General features: G+C 35.5%; 1 protein-coding gene across 3 annotated transcripts in view; it reads left to right on the plus strand.

Annotated features, from left to right (window-relative positions):
* The window catches only part of USP47 (ubiquitin specific peptidase 47), a 117,075-nt gene that overhangs the window by 45,065 nt on the left and 47,667 nt on the right, over positions 1–24,343 (plus strand). For 2 of the 3 annotated variants that reach the window (XM_047690322.1, XM_047690323.1), the window contains 7 exons: positions 2,651–2,854; positions 7,499–7,612; positions 9,035–9,173; positions 13,973–14,069; positions 16,051–16,196; positions 16,736–16,815; positions 19,123–19,272. In XM_047690322.1, coding sequence (XP_047546278.1) covers positions 2,651–2,854; positions 7,499–7,612; positions 9,035–9,173; positions 13,973–14,069; positions 16,051–16,196; positions 16,736–16,815; positions 19,123–19,272 — 930 coding nt within the window. The remainder of the gene's footprint in view (positions 1–2,650; positions 2,855–7,498; positions 7,613–9,034; positions 9,174–13,972; positions 14,070–16,050; positions 16,197–16,735; positions 16,816–19,122; positions 19,273–24,343) is intronic. The other variant, XM_047690324.1, reaches the window with a different exon arrangement.

Consider the following 24,343-nt stretch of genomic DNA (forward strand, 5'->3'; position numbering starts at 1 on the left):
ATGGATCTTTTGTATTTGAAATTTATTTTTTCTTAAAGATTTTATTTATTTATTTGACAAGGATCACAAGTAGGCAGAGAGGCAGGCAGAGAGAGGAGAAAGTAGGCTCTATGCTGAGCAGAGAGCCCGATACGGGGCTCGATCCCAGGACCCTGGGATCATGACCTAAGCCAAAGGCAGAGGCTTTAACCCACTCAGCCACCCAGGCGCCCCTGAAATTTATTTTGAATTGTTCATTCTTTTACTATAAATCAGAGTTTAAAAAGGCCCACTCTATGTTTCTCAGTTTAGGATTAAAAGATGTAAAAACAACCGTATGTGTTAATATAACACCTTAAGTTTTTTTTTTTTTTTAAGATTTTATTTATTTATTTGACAGAGAGAGATCACAAGTAGGCAGAGAGGCAAGCAGAGAGAGAGAGAGAGAGAGAGAAGCAGGCTCCCCGCTGAGCTGAGAGCCCAATGTGGGACTCTATCCTAGGACCCTGGGATCATGACCTAAGCTGAAAGCAGAGGCTTTAACCCACTGAGCCACTCAGGTGCCCCTATAACACCTTAAAGTTTTTAGGTGAAGGCTTTTTTCCTCTTTTCTTAGAAGCTTATTAGTAATGTTCTTTTTTATTTTTCTGTTTCTCTAATAGAAATATATTTTCCTTTTCATTTTTAAGTGGATTTTTGTTTATAATTAAATATTTTGATTTGTCCAAAATATCATGGTAGCCAATCTGTTTTGAACATTACACTTCTTTTGTAGAATTTATTTCTGTTCTAAACTACTTGGATTAACCTTAATTTAAATAATCTCTTGCGGGGCGCCTGGGTGGCTCAGTGGGTTAAAGCCTCTGCCTTCGGCTCAGGTCATGATCCCAGGGTCCTGGGATCGAGCCCCGCATCGGGCTCTCTCCTCAGCGGGAAGCCTGCTTCTCCCTCTCTCTCTCTGCCTGCCTCTCTGCCTACTTGTGATTTCTGTCTGTCAAATAAATAAATAAATAAAATCTTTAAAAAATAAATAAATAAATAAATAAATAATCTCTTGCAAATCCAAAATTATATATAACAGAAACAAATTATAATTGTATTACTCTACCAAACAAACCAGAAAACCTTGTGGCTATCCTGTCCTCAGCACTAGTCAGTGATAATTATTATTTTAAAATGGGTAATACAGAAGCAACAAAAGGATGGAGTTGACCTTACTGTGAAAGAGAAGGAAAGAAATAAATTATTGCAAATAGCACCAGTTTGTACAGGTCGTATTTCGGTAAAGCCTATTATGGGGATGGCGAGACATACCCCCAAATCAACGGCTGCTGCCCTTCATTTTGAGAGGAAAGAATGAGATTTATAAAATCAGATTTGCATGTTATTCTGGATTGATGGAAGATAAGAAGAGAAAAAGTTAAACTTCTCCTGAAGGTGTTGTCATAATCTTGTGTAAGATTTTGATTGTTCCAGGCAGAAGTAAGGAGAAAGGGGAGGGCTCAAGAAATAATTTTAAAAAGTGGGATTGAGGGGCGCCTGGGTGGCTCAGTGGGTTGAGCCTCTGCCTTCGTTCGGCTCAGGTCATGGTCTCAGGGTCCTGGGATCGAGCCCCGCATTGGGTTCTCTGCTCGGCGGGGATCCTGCTTCCCCCTCTCTTTCTCTGCCTGCCTCTCTGCCTGCTTGTGATCTGTCAAATAAATAAATAAAATCTTTAAAAAAAAAAAAAGTGGGATTGATAGAATTTGGGGATTATGTGAGGTGAAGAAGAGGAAGGAGATAAGGAAGGTGCCAGAACTCTAGTTTCAGCAGTCAGTGGATAATGGTGCCATTCATAGAGTTTGGCATTATAAGAAAAGGAGGGAAAGAATTTCTTGCATTCAAGTATCTGATGCAGCCTGCTACCACTGTGGAGAATTGAAAAGGAGAGCAGTGTCCTTCAGCAGCTTGAAAGGGAAGCCAGAGCCTCTCTGAGAAAGTCCCTTTGAAAACTTTTTGTCTTGATAATAAGTTATGGGCTAGATGAAAAAAAAGGAAGGAGCATTTGTGATCCTAACTTCCATATACATTGGTAATGGAAAAGTTTTTGCCCCTCGTTTTCCTTATCTGCCTCTGCTGGCTGATCTGTTTAAATAAGCTTGTCAGCTCCTAGCACGTTGATCAATGGGGCCTTTAGACATGTCTATAGGTATCGTAGTGTAAAGATCAGGAGGCCTTGTTGCTTGTGTCCCTTAGTTAGGGATTTGCAAGTTAAGACAATCCTTAAAGTTCCCTTTCTGTTTCTTCAGGAAACCCAGAAATGGTTGATTTGACTGTGCTGGTGTGGTAATGATACATTTTTAAATATCAGATTTTACTACTTTCAACTGAAAATTACTCAAGTATACTGTCTTCTTGGCTTGTGACCACTGAGGTACAGTCTTAAAAGGCAAAAGCAAATACCCACAAGAATGTTGATTCTTAAATATGCCACAGTTTTTCCAAAGCAAACATATATGGTACTTTCTGTGTTTGGCATATCCATTACGTATGTTTCAGACATAACAAAGCAGTAATACTAGCTAGGAGAAAATAATATTTTGTGGGATATTTTCATATTTAATCATAGAAAATATGGCTAATTATAATTTTGTTTTTCTTTAAAGATAAATGATGTTTGTTTTAATTTCAGATAGAAAATGCTGCTGAAGAACCTAGAGTTTTATGTATAATACAGGATACTACTAATTCAAAGACAGTGAATGAACGGATCACTTTAAATTTACCAGCTTCTACTCCACTCAGGAAGCTCTTTGAAGATGTGGCCAACAAAGTAGGCTACATAAATGGAACCTTTGATTTAGTGTGGGGAAATGGAATCAATACTGCTGATATGGTAAAAACCTTAGACTTAAAGCATGTTTTCTTAAGCTGCTAATAATATCATAGTCATTATTGTTGTTGTTAATAACAAATATATTAAATCCTGGAACCTTTTTTAATATCATAAGCAAAACTATGATAAATAATTTAAGAGCCTTTGTATAACTCAATAATTGGATCCTTCTTCATCCCTTTGCCTTCATTCCTGATTCAGCATTTGCTTATCTTAAAGTCTGTATAAGGACATTTTATCAGTTTTTTTGCTCATGTAAAAGGACTGGCATGTTGTGTCAACTATGGAAAATTTTCCAACATTTACTTCATAGGATGTTATTCATCATGTGTGTGTGCGTTTATTTATTTATTTGTGAGACAGAGTGGGAAAGCATGTGCATGAGTTGGGAGGAGGGCAGTCAGACAGAGGAAGAGAATCTCAAGCAGACTCAGTGCGGAGCTCTACATGGGGCTTGAGGTCTTGACCTGAGATCGTAACCTGAGCTGAAATCAAGAGTTACATGCTTAACTGACTGAGCCACCCAGGTGCCCCTATTCATCTTATATTTTTAAGGGAAAAAAGCAGGATATGGAATCATGTGTATTTTATAATCTAACTTTTGGAAAAGAAGAGAAAAATTTATATAGCAAGAAAAAGGAAAGGAAAGATACACACTCATGTTAATAGAGATTATGTACCAGATAGAGTGGTAGGCACCTGATCAAGAAGGTTGGTGGTATCATGACTTTTAAGTCAGAGATCTTACAGTCTCCAATTGTAGAAATGATTGTACTGACAAATAATTACATTAATATATTTTAAATACTATATTATAAGTTTGTTCCAAGTGCAAAGAGAAGACATTGATCACTTTTGCACCGGAGAGTGGCAAAGGACACCACTGAGTTGGATCACATCTGCACTATTGTTGTGCAATCAACTATTCCTGAGAATAGTACTGGAAATAGTATTTTTTATTTCCTGTCTCTAGGTCCAAATTACCCTGCATGTTACTGTTAGAATTGTTTCCAGTCATCTTAAATTGTAGCACTTAGGTCACCTTCCAGTTCAGAAACCTTCAATTAGTGCTCTCTGCCCAGAAATTAAGAAATCAGATTCCTGGGGCGCCTGGGTGGCTCAGTCGTTAATCATCTGCCTTAGGCTCAGATTGTGATCCCGGCGTCCTGGGAGCGAGCCCTGCAGTGGGTTCCCTGCTCCACAGGAAGCCTGCTTCTCCCTCTCCCGCTACCCCTGCTTGTATTCCCTCTCTCTCTCTCTGTCAAATAAATAAATAAAATCTTAAAAAAAAAAATTAGATTCCCTAGGTTAGCAAGCTTGTAGACAAACTACAATGGGTTCTTTAAGACTTTTGTAATCTCAACTCCCAGATACTGGACTAATTTGTTTTCTTATCACAGATTTCCATGCTTTTCTATCTCCCATGTTTTTGCTTATATTACCTTTTTCTGTCCTGTGTCATTGCTATTCTTAGTTTTCCAGGAAAAATAGCTCTGATGGGAAATAGAATTGAATGTGTTATGTCTGTGATACTTGGAGAGCAGGGTTTTAGTTGGGTCTATAGAAGAATCACAGATGTTTGATGTTGCTTAATTTGCCCTTAAAATCCAAGATATTTTGCTTTCTATTCTATAATATATTTACATTTTTAAAATATGGAGCTAATGCTTTACATTAACCAACTTTTTCCCTCTGAAATTGATTAGTAAAATTGGTAGTCCAACAAAATATGCAAAGAGAAATAATATTTAACCTGAAACTTTGAATACTCCTTGTTACATCACTATGTAACTTCTAATGTTGCCTCTTTTTTTTTTTTTTAAAGATTTTATTTATTTATTTGACAGAGAGAGATCACAAGTAGACGGAGAGGCAGGCAGAGAGAGAGAGAGAGAGAGGGAAGAAGGCACCCTGCTGAGCAGAGAGCCCGATGCGGGACTCGATCCCAGAACCCTGAGATCATGACCTGAGCCGAAGGCAGGGGCTTAATCCACTGAGCCACCCAGGCGCCCCTAATGTTGCCTCTTTTTAAAAAGATAGTTCTGAAGAGATTATGCTGAGTGAAATAAGTCAAGCAGAGAGAGTCAATTATCATATGGTTTCACTTATTTGTGGAGCATAACAAATAGCATAGAGGACAAGGGGAGATGGAGAGGAGAAGGGAGTTGAGGGAAATTGGAAGGGGAGATGAACCATGAGAGACTATGGACTCTGAAAAATGATCTAAGAATTTTGAAGGGGTGGGGGGTGGGAGGTTGGGGGCACCAGGTGGTGGGTATTGTAGAGGGCACGGATTGCATGGAGCACTGGGTGTGGTGCAAAAATAATGAATACTGTTATGCTGAAAAAATAAAAAAATAAAAAAAAAAAGTTCTGTACTGTCATGTATGCTCCCCAAGTCTTATTTATCTTTTACTTTTAAGAATCCATAAATGATGTTTCCTCATGCCACTTTAAAAGTAATTTCTTTGTCCCCCAATTGCATTTTTCTTGTTCTGTGCCACTTAGCCTTCTTTTATTATAGTTGTTACTCATTTGTGTCTTTTCCATGTGGTGGAATGCATGTATTTTGGTGGCTGGGACCTCATAGTATTAATTTTGCATCCTTCATAGATAGTCTCCCTAGGCATGCCAAAGATGTGTGTTAAATTAACATCTATAGTAACTTTAAATGGATCTATGTCATGGGGCATCTGGGTGGCTCATTTGGTTAATTGTCTGCTTTTGGCTCATGTCATGATTCCAGGGTCCTGGGATTGAGCCCCACATCAGATTCCCTGCTCAGTGGGGAGTCTGCGTCTCCCTCTCTCTCTGCCCCTCTCCCTGCTCATGCTCAACTAACTAAATAAAATCTTTAAAAAAAATAGCTGTATATCAGGATTACCTGTTTCCCTTTCTTTAGCTATGACTGTTCTCAAGTACTTGATTCTGTATGTTTATTTGCTTACTGTATATTTCTGTGAGTACACCTTCACCTGCTTACTGCACAGTGCTGCCTGTATGCTTTGTGAAACATAGCCCACTTAGCTACCCACCACCTCGTACCCTTAGATATATGCATTTGTTGAGGAAAAACACCTGTGTATTCCTGCTACATTATCTGGTTTTTTATCAGAATGTAAAGGACCCAAACATACCTTTCCTCCCTTGTGACTTCTCGTCGCTTTTGATTTTCTGTTTTCTTTTCTTTTTTAAATTTAAATTTGGTTAATTAACATACACTATATTATTAGGTAGAGTTCAGTGATTCATCAGTCCTATATAATACCCAGTGGTCATTGTATCATGTGCCCCCTTTTTAATGTCCATCATCCAGTTGCCCCCTCCTCCACCTCCCAGCTTCTGATTTTCTATGTCCCATTTTTCACATGGATTTCTAGATGTGAGCCAGTCAAGAGAGATCATATGTTTGTTATTTTATTTACTTAACACTTATTTTAAACTTACTCTGTGCTTAGTATTGTTCTTATATGAGGTTCTATACAAGTACAACCTTATTCAGTCCTTAATAACCACTCTGAGGTAGGTTCTATTACAGCCTCATGTCACAGGTAAAGAAACTGAGTCATGGGGAAATGGAATTAACTTGCCCAAAGTCACACAGATAGCAAGTGGCAACATCTTTTACAATTAGGGTTTTTGTTTTTATTTTTTTGTTGTTAGTACTTACACTTTTATATAATGTTAAGTTCCTAAGAAAGGCATTTCTGTAAAATAAGTCCCCTAAGGAGGCATTCCTCATATCTTGGAAGCATTAAAAACATTCTTTAATATAACAAAATAGTTTTAAAGCAAAAGAATGGGGGGTTCATTTCATCTCTCATTTTTCTCAGCAATGGACTAGCATGTGGGTGAGTCCCTACTGTGGACTTGGAGCGTACAGAGCTCCATCTCTCATCCACCAGTCAGAGTGTATGAGAATTGAAATTGCCTTACCAGATAAAAAAGAGTTAGGTAAAGACTACGTATCTTAGATGTTTAATTTTCAGAAGAGTGATGATTTCTGTCCTCCTCGTAGCCTCTGAATCATGGCAGTGGATTTGAAATAGATTATCATTTACCTAGGACAGGCTGTTCCTTAAGGAGTCTTTCCAAAAGTGCCCATTTTGGTATATTACATAATTGGTTTGGTTGGATTGCTTAGTGTGTTGCTTATTGGCAAATTCTCATATTCATATATCATGCATGTTTTTACAGTTATTAGTTATATAAAATTATCTTTAGCTAGTCTTCATTAAAATCCATTATACACTGTATTGAATATATTTTAGAGAACACAAAAACACAGATGTTTATAATTATTTTTTTGTGTAATACGTACACAAAAATTTGTGTAATTTGTGTAATACGTACACAAAAATTTGTGTAATACTTCTTTACCTTTTTTCTCTCCAGTTTTTTTTAGATGTTGGGAAATGTGCACATCTGGATAACTGTCAGTATATGCACTGTCACTGGGCTTAGCCATCCTAATACATGAGTAAATAAGTTAATTCCAAGTCTAGATTAACAGAATTTGTCAGAACCTTTATTAAAAAAAATAGTGTTTGAGCCCAAGAATTATAGATTCATTTACACATTACTTGTTTTATTATTATAATTAATGTTTCTCATAATCTGAGATATTTTATTTTATGCCCATAGGCTCCACTGGACCATACCAGTGACAAATCTCTTCTTGATGCTAATTTTGAGCCAGGAAAGAAGAACTTTCTGCATTTGACAGATAAAGATGGTGAACAGCCTCAAATACTACTGGTAAACTATTTAGAAGCCTTGTATTCATAATTTTTGTGTACTGTCATTATTCGGAAGCAGTATTTAAAGGAAGGAGGAGAGATATAATTTGTGATTTATATATAATAAATTATTTTTCTATTTTATGTTGGCTTGTTATAAGTGTATATGTTAACATGGTAACAGTCAACATCCATAGCACTGTTGCTTTTGTGTACAGTCTGTTTCTGCATTGGGAACAGGTTGCCGTCTTCGAGACTACCATCATAACAGGGCTGGGTAGATCTAGGATAAGTTAAAACGCCACAGAGATCTCCTGCTGTGTTTCAGTGGCCTTCCTTTGGTTAGGCATTTGCTTGGTTGTTGTAAATCCTTGGCAGTTTGCCTAGATTTTTCTGTATTTTAGGGTAGGGACAGACCCCCAGTTTTGCTTCCCACCCTCCTTTCTGCAATAACTAGTTTTTCAAGTTACATACTTTATTTCTATTCTTTTAGTTTTTTCCTCTCTTCGTATTTCAGTGGGCTTTCCTGTTTAGTTCAGTGGCTCTAGAGATTGTGTAATTTCAGGGTCATTCCTAAAAAAGATTGAGAAAACCTGGTCTGATTTACAGGCTGTTTACAGGCTGGGGAAACTAAGGCTCACAGAATTTATGGACTTCTTCAGAACCCTCTCTTCAATGAAACTTCACTCACAAAAGTTCTCATATGTGATGCTTTTCATGTAGAAGTCTATTGTGAATTAGAATACCTGTCTGGACAGTAGGCAATAATTAAACACAGAGCATCCATACTGAAGTAATACCAGAAATTGCTCTTTCTCATCATTTTTTTTGACATAATGAGAAGATTTTGATTGACATTGAAATATAAATTAGGTATTAATTTAGGGAACTCTAGGTCTGTGATATGGGAATTCATGTTATAAAATGCATAGTAATTTCTCTTCAGCTCCGTCTTAATTGGTTATGCTAATTTTATATCCCTTAATCCTTTTTGACACCTTTCTCATTAATAGCAAATTTTGTACTAGAAACAGTAGGAAACAATCCATCTTATCCAATACTTAAGTTTGCCCTACCTGCCAGGTCTACTTGGCAAGGATGGTGTAAAAATGAATGACAGACCCTGTCATCAAAGAGTTCACAATGGAATTTTCTCTTCCTCTCATATAAACAAAATTTGAAAGAGAATTAAGGGAAATTGGAAAAATAGGAACTTTGAAAGGAAACACGAGCACCTCTCCAAAGTGTTTTACATTGGGTGTCTTTTGAGCCTTCTTGTAGGAAATGGTGAGGGCATACATTCCTTTGAATGTCTTGGTGGTAATAGTAATACCTTGTGTTTTTTTCATTGCCTTAACAATTAGTATGTGGTTTGTTTGTTTGTTTTCATTGTTTCAGCAACATATGCCATTCAGTAAATATTGGTTATGCTGCATTTTAGGAGGATTCCAGTGCTGGGGATGATAGTGTCCATGACCGGTTTATAGGTCCACTTCCAAGAGAAGGTTCTGTGGGCTCTACCAGTGATTATGTCAGCCAAAACTACTCCTATTCATCTATTTTGAATAAATCAGAAACTGGTAAGATTTATTATTACTACTGTGGTCGTTGTATTTTCATAAAATCATAGGGTGTTAGACCCTGAATAATCTGAGAGATCTCAAGGCTAATAACCTCATTTTATGGATTAGAAAACTGAGACCCAGAGCAAGGTCACTAGTTAACAGAAATAGTTAGAACAATAATGTGGTTTCTCTTTCCCTCAAGTCGTTGTTTTCACTATATAGTTACTGCCAGTATTTAGTAATAAAGTAAAAAATACTGAACATTGTATTTTGAGGGAAGACTCTTCTCTGATAATTTTCTATTTTAAATTTATCCTTAAATTTCTGAAGTTGACTTTGTTTGGATAGGAATGTTTTCATTTTATCTTTCTGGATTAGAATAGACTGTGGAGGATACTTGCATTTTGAAACAGATGGGCTGAGCTTATTTTATTAGACCTACTGTGTCATCTTTTAGTTTAATCTAACGTAGGTTTGAAATTAATCATACAATTTAAATATTCCTGTTAACTTTTTTCTGAATATTATTAAACCTAGGTGTTTGAATTTTTTCAATTTATTGAGCAGTGAAATTGTTTTATTTATGTAAAGGTTTATTCCTTTACATGTAAGATTGGTTAATTGCCTGAATATAATGTGGCTACTTCTAAATAACATTTGATCTCATAGCAAACCTTTGCAGTCGATAGTATTATTCATATTAAAAGAAGTGGAACCTGGGTTCTGAGAAGCCTTCGATTTCACAGCTGGTACTGCTATGGGCAACTGCAGAACCTCTACTCTTAGAACTTTTAAGTATTTTATGCAGGTATTTAGTATATAAACAAAACTATAACATTGCATTGCAAATTTTGTCCTAATGTGATCTGTGGTCTTATATTTACTGTATTTGTCATTAAAATGTAGATAATTTACTCATAGCTGATCATTTGTACAGGCTTACCAGTACGTTTGTTTTGGAAATACCAGTAAAAGCTGGCTATATTTGGTATTTAGGATCATTTATATCAATAAAACTTTGTACAGTCAAGTACCAGGAATAAAAGAGAATACAGAATTATCTTCTGTTTCAGATAACAGGAGATAATAAAGCTATTCATTATTATACTGTCTAGAGAAGTGATTCTCAAATTTTTATTTCTTGAAAAATAATTTGGAGATACTTGTTAAAAATGTGGGTTCTGAGGCATTATTTCCCAAAATATTGGTTGGATAAATTACATTTTGTTTCAAATAAGCACCCTAGATTATTCTGAGATAGTTGGAATATTTTGAGAAAGTTCCAGGTTTAACAAATCAGGATTCTTGAACTATTTGCTTTGTATTCTGACAACCAATTCAGTCCTTTATGTAGGAGTATTTATAGAATTCCTACTTTGTGGTATATACTCTGTGGCTCTATGATGTCTCTAAATTCCTAGAGACTGACTCATACTTTAAAAAGTTCTTTCTCTGATTATACAAATGTAATACATACTCACTGTCATACTTTAAAATGAAGAAAGTGAAAGTCACTGACAGTACTACTAACAGAAACTACTTACAGTGATTTTGCTTATTTCTGTTTTATCTTTGCTCCATATATTTTTTTTTTTTAGAAAATGGGGTATCACATGTTTTGAGCATTTTTTATTATGCATTTTTTTCCTTAATACTGTATGATAAGCATTTTTCAATGCTGTTAAATAGTTTTTTAATATAGGGTTTCAAATGACTGAAAAACTATTTCACTGTATAGTTTAGCTGTTTAAGCAAATTATTACTGATGTTATGATGAACACTCTTGTACATAAGTTTTTATTTTTATCTCTGATTATTTCCTTAGGATAAGGAAATACTTAATTACTAAATTGAAATTCATTTAAAACAATTTTTAGAGGTCTTTGTTTTAAATTGCCATTTAATCGTAGCCTTCATTCCTGATAATTGTTTCTCATACACCTCTACTCCACTCCTTTTTCCTACCTATACAATTTTCTCCAGTTTTCTAGTGGTACTGCCTTTCTGAATTAAAGTAGTCTATAAGTATCCAAAGGAGTTGTGGTTTAAACATAATTTTGTTAGTGACTGTTGAATTTGCATTTTCCTTAAATTACTGTGTATCTTGGCACCATGTACAAAATGTTGTCATGATTTTGACTTGGCTCTAAGGAACACATTTCTCCATAATGCTGGAGGTTTGGGGATTTCTTTCCTGTCTCCCTTGCCTACCAAATCCCCCTGGGATAGCCAGCCACTGTTGATAGGAGGTAGTGTAGGGGCGGGTAGGGGTGGGGTATTGTGTATGTGAACATAAAGCAGATTGAAGGCTAATGTGAACTTGCAGGTGATTAGAAACTATGTAACTAGGGTGTTTCCATTATCTGAATCCTTGATAACTATTCTTGGCCAGTTTCTTTAGCAGTTCTTTTATTTTACCAGCTCTAGGAGTTGACCTTTTGCATTCTGCATTCTTGATTTGGCCTAATTGATGGCTACTTCATTACCTGCAGGTTCTGTTTAGGATTTCTTTCCACATGTGCCGCTTGCAGAGTGACATGTTTTCACCTTCTTCTCCCTTAGGGGCTCAAACTTACAATATCGACTCACAGCTATTTCAGATATAGGACCCGTTTGATAACAGTTGTCATTTGAAGTTCTTTGATTTAATGACTAAAGATTTCTATTACTCAGTGGCACTTTTATTAGTATCACTGAAATCTTCATAGTTTTGGCAAATAGTACCTTTATGTGGAACTCTGTTCATACTGTGCAGATGTGGTGCTAAATCAAGTACACATAACCATAGTTTTTTCTATATGATTTTTATTGCTAATGAGAAAATAAAGAGCATTGGTAATAATTAAGTGCTCCCTCTTTTTCTTAAACCCTCTTCTACCACCCCCCATTTTTTAAGCCCAGGGAAGGGAAACAAGGTCACACATGAATGATACATGATTGGTCTATAGGTATACAAAAGACAGTAATAGCATTCATCCTGATTGTTGAGGGATTGGGGGAAGGAGATGGAGAAGTGGAAATTCCAGGCATTCTCAGCCAAAAAGAAGATATAGACCAATAAGCCTGGTCTCGTGGCCAAAACACTGTTGTTCTTGTGGAAGAGTCTGTTTAAATGATCTAAGAATGAAATAATGCTTTATTATTAATAATCAGGACATACACCATGGAGATTTGCACTACCTGTATGTCATATGCATTTTCCCCTTAAGTGCACCTGCTGCTGTGCTAAGTAGTAGAGCAATAAATCAGATTTGATCCCTCCACTCACAGTCTGATGGGGAAGACATGTAAGTAAATAGGTCTTTACAGAACAGTGAGCTGAAGGCTCCAATATGGATTAAAGACAGGGTGCCAAGGAACAACTCAGGAGGGGGATGGTTACGTATTGTCAGAGTTTATAATTCTATAACAAATGTACAGCAGAATAGACACAGTAGGTTTTTTGGATTTTTTTTTTTTTTTTTTTTTGAGAGGGAGAGAGAATCTTAAGCAGGATCCATGCCCAGTGTGGAACCCGATGCAGGGCTCCATCTCACAATCCTGAGATCGTGACCTATGCCAAAAGCAAAAGTTGGACACTTAACTGACTAAGTCACCCAGGTGCCCTGATAAACACAATATTAAATATGAAAGGCATTAGAAATTAAAACTTGAACCTTAGTCCTAAGTGAAAAGTGGGGGTAGGTACTTGATCTCTTCTTAGAACCATACAGATAACATGGAATCTGTTCCTTTTTTCCACAACTGACCAAGGCTTATCATGCATACTTGTCCTTTCATCACTTTTGGCAATATAGTTATCTGTGGAGTCTAGCATTTCTCAAGACGTTTTGATAATTGGGGAATTGAGAAAAGTATTTTGAAAAGCTTCAGTGAACACCTTCAGCATCTGTTGAGAAAAGATTTAAGGCTTTTTTTGGGGGGAGGGGTACCCAAGTCATTCAGTATTAAGTGGGAGTATATAAGTTTAATTATTACGCAGTGTTTACCACGTTTTGCTCATGTAATGCGGTATAACTAAAATGATGAGACTGATTTGTTTGGTGTATGTGTGTCTCATAAACTGGGCCTGAAATCTACTTCAAAAGAGAAATTCCAAAAATGTTCTCAACAGTGGTAGCCATATCCAATCAGATATATAAAGCTAAGTAATTTTAATCATTGACTTTTAAGTTCCTATAAGCTTCTCTTTTTTTCCTTCCACCCTACCCCACTCCCTCTCTCTATTCTTCCCTATTTCTGATTTCTCTTACTTTATAGTCACTCTTTGCATAGTGTGCTGATGTTTAGAATCTCGTACTTCATGGGCTTATTAAAATAGAGGAAGTCATTCTGAGTTTTATATGATGAATTTATCTCATGTTATTAATTCTTGGCATGAACTGGTTTATAGACCCTGATAGCATGGGTAGCTGGTTCAGTTCGGTTTTGGGTATGTGATAAGTAAAGCAAATGTGTTTATACCTTTCCATTTTAATTAACAGTGTATCAATTTGGGGAACAAAGATTATTTTTAAATCAAGTAAACATACTATATTGAAATACTCCTCTTTAAATTTTACTAAATGCTATATAATATCCGTGCATATCTCTGGACATTTAACAAAATATACTCACTTTTTCTGAGAAACAAGGTTTACATACTACACATTTTAGAAAAAGGGGTCTTTCTTACTGCTTTTGAAGAAACTAAAATAATTTCCAAGTGACCTTAACCTCTCAATTTTTACTGTGCATTAAATTCTTAATAAGTTTTCTTTTTCCAATTTTAATGTAAATGCTGATTTGTATATATTTGTGTTCTGTTTTTAAAGGATACGTGGGATTAGTAAACCAAGCAATGACTTGCTATTTGAATAGCCTTTTGCAGACACTTTTTATGACTCCTGAATTTAGGAATGCATTATATAAGTGAGTATTCAAAAAAAATTTATAAATAAATTTGATTTAAGAATGAAAGTATAGGGGCACCTGGGGTGGCTCAGTGGGTTGGGCCTCTGCCGCCTGCCATGGTCTCAGGGTCCTGGGATCAATCCCCGCATCGGGCTCTCTGCTCAGCACAGCACCTGCTTCCACCTCTCTCTCTGCCTGCCTCTGCCTACTTGTGATCTCTCTCTTTGTCAAATAAATAAATAAAATCTTAAAAAAAAAATAAAGTATAGGTTTTAACTAATCTAATTTACCTTCTTGGATCTATTTATTAAGTTTGGGGTATTTCTCACTTCATAAGACATCTTGAATAGTATGTGAGAAAAAGATCTTATAAGAGACCAACATATGAAAAATTTGTAGAGAGAGAGAACCAGAAGTGCATAGATGAGCAAAAGATAAAATTAGTAAGATTTACAGTTGGCATTACTTACTGTATTAAAGCTTTCACTCACAGCTTTAACATCTTTATAAAGAAATATGTTATCTGCTTTCTGAGATAATCTCAATATATGAACCATATTCTTTCCTTTCACTTCTTAATTTAAGAAACGAAGTTGTCTTTTTAAACTTTATTTCTAATTAAAATGTAATGCAGCTTTCCTTTGTGTGTGTGTGTGTGTGTGTGTGTGTGTGTGTAAGTGTCTGTGTGTGTAAAAGATGGCATATATATATATCAGGTACTTTAAAATGCTCTATGAAGGAAATCCATATTTAAATAAACCCTAAAAGTCCGTTATTTTTATGAGTATCTTACTGTATTACATTTAATACACTCTTGTTTTGTATGTTTTCTTTAAGGTATGCATAACTTATTTTTTTAAGACATTTTAAAGTACACATTAACTGATTTTTCCTTTTTTGTGTGTTACTCTTGAATAACATCCTTGAAATTACTGTGAATATGTATTTAAAGTGTTTTTGGAACTTTGAATATTGGTTGTGTTGCTCAAACAACATTATATTATCAGGCCATTCATATGGAAGCTCATCATCCAAATTTACTTGTGACCGTAGACATTATAATGAATCCCCTTGTACCCATCACCCAGCTTTGAATATTATCAACTCATGATCAGTCCTTTTTATCTAATATCCTCTATTCTAATTATTTGGAAGCACACTCCCATTGAATCATCTATAAATATATCTCAGATCAGGGCTAATAAGGTTTCCCTGATTGCCTCTTTTTTTTTTTTTTTTTTAAACAATCTGTTCAAATCAGGAACCACACAGGAGCCATACAGTGCAACTGACTGATAACATTCTTAATCTATTTAACCTATTTTTAATTCCCTTCCATCTTTTTTCCCCTTGCAATTTATTCCCTGAAAATACATATATTGGGGGCGCCTGGGTGGCTCAGTGGGTTAAATAAAGCCTCTGTCTTCGGCTCAAGTCATGATCTCAGGGTCCTGGAATCGAGCCCCACGTGGGGCTATCTTCTCAGCAGGGAGCCTGCTTCCTGCTCTCTCTCTGGCTGCCTCTCTGCCTACTTGTGATCCCTCTCTGTCAAATAAATCTTTTAAAATTTTTTTAAAATCTTTTAAAAAAATGAAAATACATATATTGAAAACTGACATCCTTTCTCCTGCAGTTTTTTTGGATTTTGATACTTGAATGCTATAGTGTCATTTACTATTGTTCTGTTACCTCTATTTTTATGAATTAATAATTAGGACAAGAGTCTTGATCAAATTCAGATTCTTTGATTACTTTTAGATGAGCTTTGCCTTTCATTAGTGTTGCATGCCTTTTCTTGTTAAAGTCTAAAATTCTTCTGAATTTATGAATTAGGGAAAGACTACTCTTTTATTAAATAATTGCTTCAGTTAATATCCAAATCCTGTATAACCCCAGAGTTAAGGTCTTAACATTATTGTGATGTTAATATTAATACTGCCTAAAAGAATAAAAATATTTTATGAATAATTTTCATATTATTTCAATTTTATTTTAATAGGTGGGAATTTGAAGAATCTGAAGAAGACCCAGTGACAAGTATCCCATACCAACTCCAAAGGCTTTTTGTTTTGTTACAGACCAGCAAAAAGAGAGCAATTGAAACCACAGATGTTACAAGGAGCTTTGGATGGGATAGTAGTGAGGGTACTAATTCTCTTATAATGATTAATGTTTCTAATATTCACAGGAATTCTGGGAGACAGTATTATAAACAAAATATATTAATCGCTTAATTAACTTTACCATAAATCTTCTCATTGCCTTTTGCTTAGATTTAAAAATAATTTATTTTTTAAATTTAAGCACCAGGGGTAAATTTTTGATTAAAATTTTCTTGTAAAATAAGTTTGGTTAAATTATTTTTGTGTACTTAAACTAAAATTTTTAGTTTGTTGTTGTAGATTTTTCTTAACATATTTCTTAACTCTATAGTGAAACATAACAAAAATAACAAATAATAACACCATAAAGCATGTTACTTATAAAATACTAAGATTGCTTGATCTTTTCCTTGTGATTACCTTTTCATGACTGTAATGTATAGTGTGTGTTCTTTTTTAAATTTAGAGTTATTTTGTGTAGACTTTTTCATGTTTTTGACAATTTGCTTTTAAACAACAAATTAATGTTTCATTATACTTAATGTATTGCTGTTTTTATAATTAAATTTTATCTTAAAATAGCTTGGCAGCAGCATGATGTACAAGAACTGTGCAGAGTCATGTTTGATGCTTTGGAACAGAAATGGAAACAAACAGAACAGGTAATTGATCTCAGATTGAAGGGAATGTTTTATAATAAATCATTCATAAGTAACTTTTATTCTTTTGAAATGTTTTAAAACTCTGGCATTCAGTTGTTAAAGTACTGAATGGGGAATTGAAAGTACTAGGTTCTCACTTGGCCATTAACTGAGTCATACAGATCCTCATTAAACCATGCTAGACCTCAGTTTCCTCATCTTTAAAATAAGGAAGTTGGTTTCTATGGTTTAGATGGTCTCTTTTTAATTGAAAACTGTATAATTCATATATAAATATATACATACATGTGTATGTGTGATTTGGGGGGATGATTTTTGAACAGTATTTTCAGATATTTACCAAGTAAATTACAGGTATTATAATCTATAGCAGATTAAGTATAGTTGAATATTACCTTCATTTTGACCAAGGAGATACGCTTTTGACATTTAGGATTCCTATTAATCTGACTTTGTTCTTTTTCCTGTAGGAAAAGAGCAGGTTAGAAGTGGGAAGAGCATTCAATATATCATTCTGGGATGGAGAGTAAGGCTGAACTGGGTGGGTCTGAGAACTCAGTAAAGAGGAGGGTTTATAGTGGCTCTAATGATAAGGGTGGGGTTGGAATCACAGGCATAAAAAAGGAGGAAGAATCTGGAAGATAGCCTAGAGGGTCTGCTCTCCAATTGGAATTAGGATGATGGCTTGGGCCAGAGTTTTCAAACTGTAGGTTGTCATCCATTTGTTATGTTATGAAATCAGTTTAGTTAATCTATATCAGCACTTAAAAAAGATGGAATAGTATAGGAAAGTATAAGAGAATAGCACAAAAGTAAGGGTAAGTATTATTTTGTGCTAATTTTGTTATAGTTGGATATACTGTGTTGAGATACACATTATTTTCTTACTGGGTTGTTATCAGATCTGTTTAAAAAACACTGCTTTGAACCACTTAAAAATGCCCCCTTATGGGGTGCCTCGGTGGCTCAGTCGTTAAGCATCTGCCTTTGGCTCAGGTCATGAACTCAGGGTCCTGGGATCAAGCCCCGCATCAGGCTCCCTATTCAGTGGGAAGCCTGCTTCTCCCTCTCCCACTCCTCCTGCTTGTGTTCCCTCTCTTGCTGTGTGTCTCTCTCTATCAAATAAATAAATAAAATCTTAAAAAAAAAAAAAAAAGAAATGCCCTCTAAGATGCAGAAGATATAATCAAATATGATGGAAGCAGATGAATGAAGAAGGCTTCATTAAATAAATGGCGGTAGTATAGACAATGACGATGGGTCTTAGTTTGAAGGCTTATAAGCCCTAGAAAGTTCGAGAGAGAAATTTATGAAAGAGGTAAATTGTAATACACTTTACTTCTTTTCCATTCTTACTTAAGAGATCTTGAAAAAAAATTAAGTTTACTTAGTGATCTAGTTTCTCTACCTAGTCCTATTATATTGTAGTAACTTTATGTATATGGTATTAGGGGCTGTTTCTTCTTCATAGGTCTGAAGTTACTCTTACCCTTTTTATGCCCCTCTTTGGGTCAACAATTCCATTGAAAGATCAACTGGGGCATTCCTTTTGCATTCCCAAATTTTGGTAAAAGAATTTTGAGGCGAGACATTCACTTGGAGGGTCCTTACTAAAGGAATTACCTATCTTTTTTGGGACAGAAGCCCAAGTTTGCTAAGTTTGGGGACTTGGTGAGAGATCCATTCTTTTAAATGAGGATATTTTGATGGAGACAGAATTTTTAAAAAATGTCTATACCTTTTTAAAGAAAATTTGCAGTATAATGTTTCCCCTTAAAATTGTTTTATGTCTATTACTGAAAGTTAAAAAGTTTTATTTGTACCTTGAGCTAGAAGATAGGATTATAGGAATCAGAATATAGTATTGTGAGAGTAGTGGTATGCATGTATAAAGCTATAAAACTAGCTGGTTAGTTAGTTATGTAATTATCAACATGCCTAAAGTGATAGATGAGATGTATTCTCAACCTAATGAAAAGATAATATGAAGCTTAATAGTATAATAGTATAATAAATTGATTTCAACAAACCATTTTATTAGTGGGGTTTTTAGTGATAAGAGAATTGAACTAGTTAATTTTTGTACATTGATTCTTAAATTAGTGTTAATCTAATTTTTTTGATGTTTAATTTTGGTCAAGCTTTCATTTTTAAAATAGAATTTTAGATAAATCTTAAAGCTTTCTAAAACTTAAGCAGTAAAGAATGAGTAGCCTTTGAAACTTATATTAAAAGCAGGAATTATTGTGTTTTTGTGTATTTTAAAAATAATTTTTAAGGAACACTTTTTAATATTCTTATTTTTAGGCTGATCTTATAAATGAACTATATCAAGGCAAGCTGAAGGACTACGTGAGGTGTCTGGAATGTGGTTATGAGGGCTGGAGAATCGACACGTATCTTGATATTCCATTGGTCATCCGGCCTTATGGGTCCAGTCAAGCATTTGCTAGTGTGGTGTGTACCTTTCAGCTGACTGCTTGTGTATCCATACCCAGAATACATAATAGCACAGTGGTATAATCTGTTGTAAGGTAAGTATCATCCTAGATACACCTTCTTGGGTTGTTAGTAATTCCTGCACTTAAACTAGCAAGATCTAGAAGATTTTTGACCCTTCAGTGAGTCCTAATAGTGCATGTACAAAAGGGAAATTGAATGCAAATATACTGCTTCATGGTTCAGAATTTTATTCTCTCTGATAGATGACTAGATTGTTTCACTTTATCCTTTTTTTTTCCTTCTAACCTCTAAAGAGTCCGTTTTATAAATGCTCTTTTGTGACCATTTTTTGTATTGGAAAGTACTTTCTGTTTTGTGTATATTCCATATATATATATATTTTAAAGATTTTATTTATTAGCACATGAGAAGGGGGTTGAGGGGAGGGAGGGGGAGGGAGAAGCAGACTCCCCACCAAGCAAGGAGCCCAACGAGGGACTTGATCACAGAACTCTGAGATCATGACCTGAGTGAGCCAAAGGCAGACACTTAACTGACAGCCGCCCAGATGTCCTGTTTCATATATTTTTTATTTATATTTTTTTCAAAGAGTTTATTTATTTATTTGACAGAGATCACAAGTAGGCAGAGATGCAGGCAGAGTGGGGGGGCGGGGCACAGAGAGAAGCAGGCTCCCTGCTGAGCAGAAAGCCCGAAACGGGACTTGATCCCAGGACCCTGGGATCATGACCCGAGCCGAAGGCAGCGGCTTAACCCACTGAGCCACCCATGCGCCCCATCATATATTTTTTAAATTGGAAAAATAACCTCTAGTTTTTAGGATAAACAGAGGCCACATTTTCCACATAAAGGAACATCCTTATTCTAAAATTTAATTTAAAAACATGCATCATAGAAGTACAGTAATTTGAAGAATCTGATATAAATTAGTTAATTGGTTAATTAAAAATAAGCTTAATTATATACTGAGAATACAACTGGGAGATTAAGGTTTTCTCATTGTCTTATCCATTCTTCAATTGGTTTTTGATCATTTTGTTGTTGCATTTTATTGTATTTACTGATACAAAAGGAGAGCCATGGAAAGAGTTAAGTTGATTTTGAAAATCACAGTGTTCAGAAACATTTATTCTGAATTTATTATGAGCCAGGGGACACTTTCAGGGCTATATTGTTTTGGGCCTCATTTATGTTGTTACCAAGCTGATGCTGGCTTGTAGCTGAAATCACTGATTTTAAAGCTACTCCACACTTTATCCTCTGTAACAGTGCTTCCAAAATGGTTTGGTCCTCTGGCCCCTCGGACAGTTGTTTCCCTTTGCTTTTCTCCATACTCTCATATGGCTTTCAAGAAGTAATTGATAAGAAGTTATTGAATCAGTCGGTGGGAATCCAAGTAGAAGACCTTTTTTTTTTTTTTAATTGTTTAAGGTAGGAGGGGCATATTAAAAAATTAACATTTGTCTTTCAATGACTTATTTCCTAACTCATTTTTTTTTTTAATGTATTTGACAGACAGAGATCACAAGTAGGCAGAGAGGCAGGCAGAGAGAGAGGGAAGCAGGCTTCCCGCTGAGCAGAGAGCCTGATGTGGAGCTCAATCCCAGGAGTCTGAGATCATGACCTGAGCTGAAGGCAGAGGCTTTAACCCACTGAGCCACCCAGGCGCCCCTTCCTAACTCACTTTTTTTTTTTTTTTTTAAAGATTTTATTTATTTGTCAGAGAGAGAGGGAGAGAGAGCAAGCACAGGCAGACAGAATGGCAGGCAGAGGCAGAGGGAGAAGCAGGCTCCTGCTGAGCAAGGAGCCCGATGCGGGACTCGATCCCAGGATGCTGGAATCATGACCTGAGCCGAAGGCAGCTGCTTAACCAACTGAGCCACCCAGGCGTCCCCCTAACTCACTTTTAAATATTGCCACTACTACTACTACTACTACTACTACTACTACTACTACTACTACTACTACTACTTCTACTTCTTCTTCTTCTTCTTCTTCTTCTTCTTCTTCTTCTTCTTCTTCTTCTTCCTTCTTCCTTCTTCCTTCTTCCTTCTTCCTTCTCCTTCTCCTTCTCCTCCTTCTCCTCCTTCTCCTCCTTCTCTTCCTTCTCCTCCTTCTCCTCCTTCTTCTTCTCCTCCTTCTCCTCCTTCTCCTCCTTCTCCTTCTCCTCCTTCTCCTCCTCCTCCTTCTCCTCCTCCTCCTCCTCCTCATTTATTTATTTGACACACACAGTGAGAGAGGGAACACAACAGGGGAAGTGGTAGAGGGAGAAGCAGGCTTCCCGCTGAGCAGGGAACAGGACTCGAGGCTGGATCCCAGGACCCTGGGATCATGACCTGAGCCGAAGGCAGACGCTTAATGACTGAGCCACCCAGGTGGCCCTAAATATTGGCACTTCTTTAGCAAAATACACTAGGGAAATATTTGGTAGTCCCAGATGATAAAGACGATGTTTTCTGCTTTGGTTATGAAAGTATTTTTTATGAAAGCTATTTCATGTATACATTCAGTTTAATGTTTTTACATATTAATTGAGTGTTGAGGAGGCTAATGTTACTTGTTTTATGTTGGGATACTGTATTTGAGTAATCAAGTCCAGTTGCTTAGCTAAATCTTTGTGTCCTCATTTTCTCGCCTGCTGAATTACCACCACACTCTCAACTACATTATAGATTCCACAGTGAGGCACTTTGGAGGATACTTCTGGAGAAGTGAAAAAAGACACATTTCCAAATGGAGTTCTCCAAAGGTGGTGTCCTCCATTAATACATGAATGGTGGTGGTAGTGATGGTGGTGGTGATTCAGTGGGAATTGGAGGTTACAGCTATGACGCAGTATGTAAGCAAGTTTATATAACACACATGCGCTAATAGGGCTTGCAGAAGGGCACTTAAAACTTGCTAGACTTTGCTGGAATCTCTTTGGGGAAATTACAGCAGGTGAACTACCCAAGATAGGGGTTCTAAGGAGGATACTACCTTCAGAGAACTTTAGTTAGAGGTAAGTGAATTCCCATTATTTTCTGAATTCTAAACCTATAACCTACGTTTCTTAATCTACAGAAATCATCACACAACATCTAAAATTAGTTTTATATCACTGCTTGCCATTGTGTATTTTGTTAATTCTGTGTGTTTTAAAAAGAATTAAGTATAAATGTGGATTATAAAAATCTGGTTGAATCTCATTCAGACTACATATAATATTTTGCTTAATTTGACTTGAACTCTTTTAAAATTTATTTTCCTACTTTTATTCACGGACTCTGGTATATTTGTCTTATTGGATATGCGCACACACATAAACACATGTACGTACATACACATGCAACACTGATAATTCTGTGTTCAATTTACTATGCATTCTTTCAGTGAGCCACAATATAATAGATATGTGTATATAGTGAGGTTAATACATGATGGTTAATTTCAGGCAATTAAGTGCAAGGTTCTATTAAAAATTAAAGTTTTATTAACCTTCATCTGCAACATCCAATTTCTAGACTTGTTTTATCTTTGTGTTCAAATAAATTAACTTGAGTAATATTTAAGCTTAAAATACGAATGGAAATAGCATTTAGCTAATTTGTCAGTATGACATTTATAATAAATGTTTATGATCATCTTTCAGCATGACTGAGAGCAGACTGCTTTTCTAATGAGTGCTAGGAATCGCCTACAGTTTTTAAGAAAGCTTTTCATAATTTGTTCATTGAATTATTTTTCATTATAGCTATGCTATTTATTAAATTTCTGGTCTTCATTTTACCTGGCCATGTAGGGGATCAGTGTTTAAGGGCTCTTTTGGCACCCTCTTACCTCTCAGACTGAGTTCTATTTAACACTCATCTCCAACAGGATTTAATAGAAGGTTAAGAGAAGGCTTCTTTGATTAAATTTGGGAAACAGTGCAACTGTAATCCTCTTTGGGAAATTCGCTATGCATATTTTATTTTAAATGCCCTGAGGATTCCTGTAGTAGAGAAATTTCCTTAACTATGCTTAACCTAACATTTTTTTTTCCTCTGGGATATTTGTGACTATTTTAAGGGATACTAAGATTCTGAGGAACTATTGTGGGAAGCTCTGCACTAGAATAGGTGATTTAAGGATTATCTCTACTTTGTTACATCACTGTTTATGTCCTTGGGAGGTTGAGGGTGAGTGACAATACTAAAACATGTGTTATAATTTACTTTTGTTTTACATATCTCCTTAATCCTGAAAAATTAATGTTGGCTGAAAAATTCCTTTTAGTGACCTTTAAAAAAAATTGTTCCTAATGATTTGTGAGGTAACTGGAACCTTTTATTTTCATTGATTAGAGCTGTCTAAACCAGTCTCTCTGAATTTCATGATCAAAGAAACCTTGACTCTGCTTATTGCCGACCACATTTGAGAATATATTTTTATAATGAGATAGTTTTAAATACAAGCTAGCGATACATAAAAAGTAGAAGTATAGTTTTTATCGGTTAACTATGAAAGCATATTTCACAAATTAAAAATGGTATAACCTCACATTTGGCATTAACTAGGGAAGAGCTTTTCTATTTATCTGTAAATTTTAGATACTATCTTTTTATTACTGTCTTTTGTTATATAACATACTTATTGAGTTGCCTACTTTGTGCAGTGGGCACTGTAATAGACCATTTTTTCTTAGTATATTTTTAATTCTATTAGGTAAGTACATTTAAATATCTTTATTATCACAAAATATGTTCAAAAGTCTGAAATTGGGTTTAGCTATTTCATTCCGTTTAGTGTCTTTGGAAAAAACAGATTATATGAAAGACATCTGTTCCCTAAGTAAACATGGTTTAATGATTATTTTAAAGTTTTGAATGAAAAATTGTTTAATTCATAAGTCTTTGTGAAATCATAAGCATTTCAAGTATTTGGTATGCACAAGTTTATATCATAGGTTCTACCCTGAATTAACAGATAACTTGGACATTCTTAAACGTCCGGCTTAGCCACATAATTCATTTGGATGGTGGAGTGGTCTATATTTGTCCAAATACATAAGCATCACGTAAAGAAAGATCTCTTCCACAGACTC

This window comes from Lutra lutra, chromosome 10 (assembly GCF_902655055.1).
Source record: "Lutra lutra chromosome 10, mLutLut1.2, whole genome shotgun sequence".
NCBI lineage: Eukaryota > Metazoa > Chordata > Mammalia > Carnivora > Mustelidae > Lutra > Lutra lutra.